Below are 8,460 nucleotides of genomic sequence, written 5' to 3' on the forward strand. Positions count from 1 at the left end.
ATAAATTGCACAATTATTTTTATCCTGGTTCGCTGTTAACGAAGCTACTCCAGTCCACCCCCGCAGAGATGATTTACCTCAACTGAGGATTTAATCCACTAATCGCACGGATTACAATGGTTTTCCACTTAGTCCGCAACTAAGTCTTCCAGAGTCTTCTGATCACACACTGATCACTCCAGGAACAACTGCTTAGATACCCTCTAAGACTTTTCTAGAGTCTACTGATCAACACGATCACTCTAGGCTTAGTTCACTCCTAAGACTTCCCTAGAGTATTCTGATCAACACGATCACTCTAGTTACAAACTGCTCAGCCAACTGCCAAGACTTCCTAGAGTATACTGATCACACGATCACTCTAGTTTCTTACAACTTAATGTAATCTATTCAAGAGTTTACAAATGCTTCTTAAAAGCGATAATCACAACTGTGATATTTCTCTTAACGTTTAAGCTTAATCTCACTAAAATATTACAACAGCAATGTAGTGAGCTTTGATGAAGATGAAGATTCTGAGTTTTGATTTGAACAGCGTTTCAGCAAGTTTGATATAAGTTGTTTTGGTGCAGAATCGTTAACCTTGCTTCTCATCAGAACTTCATATTTATAGGCGTTGAGAAGATGACCGTTGAATGCATTTAATGCTTTGCGTGTTCCGTACAGCATTGCACTTAATGTTATACGCTTTTGTCAACTACCTCGAGCCTTGTTCACGCTGTGTCTACTGACGTAGCCTTTAGTAGCTTTTAACGTTCCTTTTGTCAGTCAGCGTAGTCTGCCACCTGTACTTCCTTCTGATCTGATGTTTGTGAATACTACGTTTGAATATCATCAGAGTCAAAACAGCTTGGTGCATAGCATCTTCTGATCTTCTGACCTTGAAGTGCTTCTGAGCGTGATACCATCTTCTGATCTTCAGTGCTTCTGATCTCATGTTCTTCTGATGCTTCCATAGACCCATGTTCTGATTCTGCTTCGACCATCTTCTGATGTCTTGCCAGACCATGTTCTGATGTTGCATGCTGAACCATTTGAGATACAACTTCTGAGCGCTGAATTATGCGTACTCTTTATATATATTTCCTGAAAGGGAAATTGCATTGGATTAGAGTACCATATTATCTTAAGCAAAATTCATATTATTGTTATCATCAAAACTAAGATAATTGATAAGAACAAATCTTGTTCTAACAAGATGTTTATTTTATTATTTATTATTTTGTGTGATAAATTGGTTATTTGGTGTGTTTTGTGATTATTTGAATATGTGTGATATTTGGATAATTAGATAGAAGTGATAATATTAGTAAATTAGCTAATGGACCTAATTAATTAGAAAAAGTAGTTGGGTGGGTTAAGCCCAATATCACAAAATAGAGTTAGTGGAGATTTGTGAGAGAAAACTTAATTACAAGAAAAAGAGAGAAAGATAGAAAGAAGAGAAAAGAGGCTGAAGAGTAGAGAAGAGAGAAAGAGGGGAATCTTGAAGAAGAAGGACAAAAGATTCAGGGTAAGGGTTAGAATCCAAATGATTATAAGTAGTGTGATTGGGTAATGATGGTGTGTTTTATAATATGCATGATTTGATATGGGTGGTTACTAGATTCTTGAGTTTTGAATTGGAATTGGTATGATAATCCATAAATGTGTATGTTCTAACTTGTATTCTTGATTCTATATGAGATTCTATGAATGGGTAAGTGAATAACATATGATTTAGTGTATGTATGTTGAATTTGAGAAAAACCTAATTTTTGAGATTGTGTAGAGTCCATAAAAATAATGTTTGAAACATGTTTTGATACTAGTAAGTGATGCATACATGTTATGTTGATGATATGAAACATTTGATTATTGATAGAGAAGGTTTGGGGCTTTGAAATATGGTTGAAATTGAGTTTAGAAACATAAAAATCTGGTTTTTTTTTTGTTCTGGTATACTGGTTACCGGTTACTACTTGAAAAATAGCGCTTCTGGACGTTTTAGCAGGGTGTAACCGGTTACGGTTCTGAGGGTAACCGGTTACCGATGTTTGGACAGATTTTTCTTGAAACTTCAAAATGTCATAACTTTTTAACCGTAAGTCCAAATTGAGTGTCGTATAGAGAGTTGGAAAGCTAACACAATTAACTATATTATGATAGAATAAAATGAGTTATTTGATGTATAATTATAGTTTCCATGTATTTATGAAAGTCAGACATTTTGTTGATGTGTTAACGACTTCCTATTTTGATGATGAGTTGATGTGAATGATGTTCTTGGTGATGAATATGATTTATATGTGGGTAATTCATGGAATTGTGTATTCCTTATAATCTATAATGATTATGATCAATTTAGAACTGTTAGAACTATGTATTGGATATCTTAAATGCACACTTGATTAAATATGAAATTTATGTATATGTGAGACATGTATGTCGTGATTAAGCATGGAATTGGAATGACATGGATGTATTCATTTGTAATGATTCATTATGATGTTTTGGTGTGGATAAAATTATGTATGTGTTATGATGTGAATTGATTAATAATGATACAATGCATGTTATGCTAGACTTGAATACATGTGATTAAATTGTTGTGTGCTAATTGATGTGTTTTTTGGGATTGAAGTCATGTTGTGCAATGTTTGGAAAGATATGATTATGTAGTTTAAGAGGTTGAGAATTGTCTTATTTGCCTAAGTCTTGTTGTTTCACACTTACTCAAGCATGAGTCTTTGAAAGAGGCAATGTCGGGTAATCTCGTGGAGATTATTTGCTTGTCCCAAACCTAACGAGTATGGGGTTTGAAAGCTTAACGAGTATGGGGCTTTGAGGTGGTTATCTAGTCTGAGAGATGGACAATCGGATTTCTGGAAATGATAACGGAGGGATCCACATGCATATCGCATAGAGTCACACTTGAGTCGCACGTGTCGGTGTCAATTGTTGTTGTGTGTGATTATGTGATATGATTATGTGGAATGATTATTGGTGAATATGCATATATGTGGATTGTTGTGATTGGTATTGTTTATCGGAATTGCGTCTCGTAATTGTATACAATTGAGGATTGTGGTAAATGAATATGATTACTTGTTTTGTGGAACTTGTCGTAAGAGGTAAACATGTGTAATTTGATATATTATGTATGATGCATGTTTATGTGAAGAGTGATGAATTCTTGGAATGTATTCATGTCGTGTTTTACATTTCTCACTATCATGTTGTTTATAATGATTTGAATTCTCACCCTTCTGTTTGAATGATGTTCATCGTGACATCGTGCAGGTTCTGAGTATAGAGGCACTTCGAAAGAGGCCTAGCTTGGAATTTATATCTCCTTAGTGTGTGTCTTGAATAGGTAGTTGTTGTGCTCTGGTCATATGTAACACATGGGGATCAGGTTTATGATGTTATTTTGATTTGATGTATGAGATAATTGTTTACTTGTATGTATGACTTATTTGAATACATTAAGTGGTTAATATGTGGCCTTGAGCCGAGATACTTGTGATATGGTGGATGGTGGATGGGAATCATCCGACTCTACCATTCTATGGATGAGTTAATTATTCTGCTGTGGTTTTGCATGTTTCATTCTAAATTAAAATTCCATGTTACTTGTATATGACAATTGCATGTCAAATATTTTTATTATTGTTGTTTTCTATATATGTGTGTAACACCCTCATGAGATGCATGCTTATTTACTCTGTTGGTATGAATGTATGCCTATTTTAGTAGTTGTGGAATTGGGGGTGTTACACATTGAGGTATAACCTTATATCTTTATGCATGTCATTTTCAAATTAGTTTTCCATATGGGTTTTTAACCCTAGGTAATCATATCTAGAATTCTCATGTGCACGATAGTACTCGTAGTACACTATCCTGTATGTACATGGTTTATGCTTTTGTTTTCAAGGATTCTTGACAAGGTTAGACTTGTACGCGTCTTAGAAGATCCTATGAGGTATCACCATGAGTATGGTATAGTTGAAATAATACCATTCCTCTTGTCCTTTCATAGCTCGAGGTGTTCTCCACCTAGGCTGTTCCTACTTCAATTTCATTCATTTTGAAGGGACTTCTTACAGTCTCCTTTTTTTGCAGAGATTTCCTACATTATTATGTAGCTTTATGCTCTACTTCTAAGCTGGTATAGCATATCGGATAACTGACGTGCTAATGGCGGAGATAATAGGCTTATATTAAGACTTATTATCAATGAGTGTGATAACAAGTCAAGGTTAAGGTTTATGATTTGAGTTGTATCATCATTTAGGAGATCAATAAAGGAGCTAGGAGATTTGTCATATTTTTTCCTAAATATGACTAGGCACATCGAGCTCCACTATGTTATCCAATTGATGATGAATTGCTTCTTGAGTTGCTTTTAAGATTGATTAACTTCTTAGGGAGGTGGGAAACCACATAGTTGCAACTATCTTCAACTTGCACACGAAAATAATGCATTTAAGGGCATCAAAGGCCTTATAATGCTACTTCTTGACAATGAGATAGACCATGTGATTTTGCGGATCTATCTTGTCGTTGTACTTTTCAAATGTTGGAAGCAAAAACTATCTTAGTATTGGTTCATCATTGATGTCTCTAGTAAAAGGGAGTTGGGTGATGTTCTCCCTTGTCACCTTCCTCCTTGATGCACTAAAGAACGAGGTTTCACCCCATGCGTTCGAGATAACTATGCTTCTTTGAGGGTCGTATAAAAGAGGTGTGTGTCTCTGAGGCCTCATATTGTCTTCAATGTTCCTTACTTTCTCTTTAAGCTATCTGATTTGTACTTCCATAAGACCAATTATGCCACTTAAGATTCATTTGTGGTGCTAGGGTAGCTGAATATCACATATTATGAATCTTTTTGTCCAATAACTCTTTACTAAGAGATACATTGATGGGTATGATTCTTATGTTCATCAATATGCCCATGAAGTGGGAAATCATTGCATCCGTGTTCGTCGTTATGGGGGCTGTAGTTATTTCCATCAACTCTCTTTACGAACGTTCTTATGGAGCCTGACTTTTGGTTACCTTATGCAAGTTGGTTTATGATGCCTAGGAAATCTTTCATCAAACCTCCATAGTGGGGGCCAATGTACATGTATGAACTTAAAGGATTGATCACTTGAGCATATAATGTTTACTTTGTTTTGCTAGTTGTATCACTTTGATCTCCTTTCCCAACTCTATTTATCTCCTCGGTCTGACAATGGGGGAATGATAGTTGCAAAAGATACTTTAATGTCTAAGTTAGACAGTTGGTTAGCAAGTATCATATGAACAAATTGATTATGTGATTGTACCTAGTGGCAAGACCCTTATTTACAGGCTGACTTTACTTTGATGCATTATTGACAAATAGTATTTATATTAACAGATTTCAGAGATCGTTGGTGGATAAGTGCGAGTTGGTTAGCGTAGTTGACTTATAGATATCTGATAGATCCAATATAGTCCTAATGTGCTTCATATAGTTCACAACATTGTTAATGTCCAAATACTTATATCTTATATTTAGAGACAGAGGTAGTTAATTAAGAAACTTGGTTAGGATATTAAATTTATTGACTATTTGTACAATTTTACAAATTTATCCTTATGAGAGAAATAATTGATTTTCATACATGTGTATTTACTATTGATTGTAGAAAAAGATATGATATAATTAAGGGTGTGTTTGAAAAAAAAATAATTAATACATTTTGAAAGTTGAAGAAGGTCTTATAAAAAGGGATAGGAAAAAAACTCAAAAGGGTCTTATAATTAGGGACAGAGGTAGTATTATTTTTCAGTCAACTCACTTACTGTTAGAAATACACGTTTTTCCTATGGATTTTAGCTAAAATTCTGGAGGAAAAACGTTTCTTGCGGTTTTCTGTCCCCAGCTAAAACCTTTGTGGGTAATATTTTTGGCAGGAAGTTCTGGAGAAAATAACCCGCAGCAAATTTAAATCTGCATGTACTTTTTATCTCAAGTTAAATAATTTTTTATTTTAATAAACTTTTGAAACATTATAAATTATATATTAAAATAATTATGATATAAAATAAAATTAGAATTTAAAATGTTTTCAATGTAAATAAGACATTCAAATTCATAGGACAACAAAGTACCATAAAATCTAGTACAAAGTTGGTACAAGTACTTACATAGTCACATTATTAAAAATGACTCAAAAAACCAAGTTATTTGTTAACCAAGTTAAAAAGATAAAACAATCCAAATTACAACCAAGTCAAGAAGACAAAAAGTACAAATCAAAATTCATTACTAAGGTCTTCTTCATTTGATTCATCGACACCATCTTCATTTGTGTGATCACTTTCATTAGTGGGTTGTGATGGATGAGAAGAAGACCCAGCAAAGTCTAAATGATTCATTAAAAATGAAATTTTATTATTCGCTTCAACCATATCTTTTTCTAGTCGATGCAATTGTTGCCTCATCACCAGCTTCTCTTGTTCTTGTCTTTGCAACGATGCATTTAAAGCAAGGATTTGACTTCTCAAAATATCAACCTCTTGAGAGTTACTTGAAAGACTTGAGGGTTTCTTTGATACTGAAACCAAAGTCTTAGAAACAGTTCTAAGACCAAATACTCTCCCTTTTTTCTTTCCAACCGACTCTACCCATATATCCAAATCACGTGTCATTTTAATAGTTGGTTGACTATCAACTTCGTCCTCTCCCGGAATAGTTGGATTCTGAGAAGAAATCTCCAACTTTTTCTGTTCAAATTTATCCTAAAAGAAAATTGAAAAAATAGTAAGGAATTAAATAAAAGTGATACTTTCCAAAATACTTATGTGTAGATTTGAAATTCAATCAAATTAACACTTTTCGAAATACGTACATATGCAAATCGAGCATGAACTCCTACCCAACTTTGATCATTTTTCCGATGTGTGCGAAAATAGAACTCTGTCAATGATGGATCTGCACCCTTTTCCTTTCTCTACAAATTACAAAATAGTGTCATTTATTATATTTAAGAAATATAATGAAAAACCTATAATATATACCATTCTTTTCCAATGCAAACGATGAGGAATAGATCCTCTCATGTGAAGAGATGCACCATCCATAGAAAAACTCCATTGTTGACCACTACTACAAGATGCAACCATATCTATATCATCATTGTCGCTATCATTGATGTGAGGGATTATCTCTCCATGGCATGTCCAATTCCAATATTCCAGTGTAAACCCATGTTGGTGAATATGAGTATTTGCTTCATCCGGTGTGAGGTGGTCCTCATTTTTTCACTTTTTACATGGACATCTTATTACACCATCCTTCAAATACTCTTTTTACTGACAAGCAAAGGTTATAAAATCTTCAACTCCTTTTAAAAATTCATATGTATGTCCGCTCCGGTCAGGGAGAAGCCTATTATACATCCATGTTCGATGCTGAGGAATTTCCATTTTCATTGCAGCTCCTATATAAGTTACTGCCAGTGGAAGAGTACTTCAATCATAAAATGAAAGCAAACATAAGATTGAATAAAAGTTAATTCTTAAGGTTTATTCTTAAGTTACTATTGGTGTTTACAAGTAATCTATGGATTCTTAACTTCCTAATAAAATAGAACAGCCACATTCAGTTTTAATACCTAGTAACTCTTAAGATCTAACAATACTCCCCTTACAAGATTCATCTTGTCCTCAAGGTAAAGAATAAAATTAAGTTTGAACTTGTAAGTTTGATGAATGAGACTAGACAATGATAAAACCAAACCAGGCTTCTAACAACCATAATAAAGCCATTAATACTAGTGCTTGTATTGTACCAGTAAGTACTATATATATTTGGGCATAACATGGAGACTAAGGTCACAACAAAAAAGGTAAAATAAGAATAGTGATTTGATGGTGTGTCCCGATATTAACATAATAGATGCAATTAATAAGAACAAAAGGTTTTGCAATATCACCTTTGCCACAGTTTTTGAATCTTTCTTTCTTTCCTTTGAAAATCTTTTTCAATATTATGTGAAAGTAGTGTCCAAACTCCAAAGGGTCCAAGATAAGCCGCTCCAAGAAACTACATGCAATAAAATATTTATAAATAAGACTCCTATAGTGATATATATAGTATATAACAGAAGACAAAAGACAATCAAAACTGTAGTAGAAAAATGGGAAATGATTGTAAAGGAAGATAAATGTGATGGTGTTTACGGTGATTTCCGGTAAACAACCGCTAGTCCTCCAAACTATAAAATATACTTTGGTTACTCGCAGGATCGACTAGATTGATCCTAGGACATAGTCAAACAATTGTCTTTCGAGATGATTTGGTTCATGTTTGTTCTGGCTTCAAGAAAACTAGTTTGTGATGTATGACTATTCACTTGAAACAACACTTGTTATACATATTAATGTGACTTTCGACAGAGAAAACATAAATAAAAGCGTGTAAATTGCAAAAATATAAAG

General features: G+C 33.8%; 1 protein-coding gene across 1 annotated transcript; it reads right to left on the reverse strand.

Moving 5' to 3' along the window:
* Nucleotides 1-6,273: 6,273 nt before the first annotated feature.
* On the reverse strand, nucleotides 6,274-7,143 carry LOC131596459 (uncharacterized). Its single transcript, XM_058869115.1, has 3 exons — nucleotides 7,039-7,143; nucleotides 6,870-6,971; nucleotides 6,274-6,759 (listed from the first exon to the last, which is right to left on the reverse strand). The coding sequence occupies exons 1-3, from the start codon at nucleotides 7,141-7,143 to the stop codon at nucleotides 6,274-6,276; spliced, it is 693 nt and encodes a 230-aa protein (XP_058725098.1).
* Nucleotides 7,144-8,460: the final 1,317 nt, after the last annotated feature.

The sequence above is a fragment of the Vicia villosa genome, linkage group LG1 (genome assembly GCF_029867415.1).
Source record: "Vicia villosa cultivar HV-30 ecotype Madison, WI linkage group LG1, Vvil1.0, whole genome shotgun sequence".
NCBI lineage: Eukaryota > Viridiplantae > Streptophyta > Magnoliopsida > Fabales > Fabaceae > Vicia > Vicia villosa.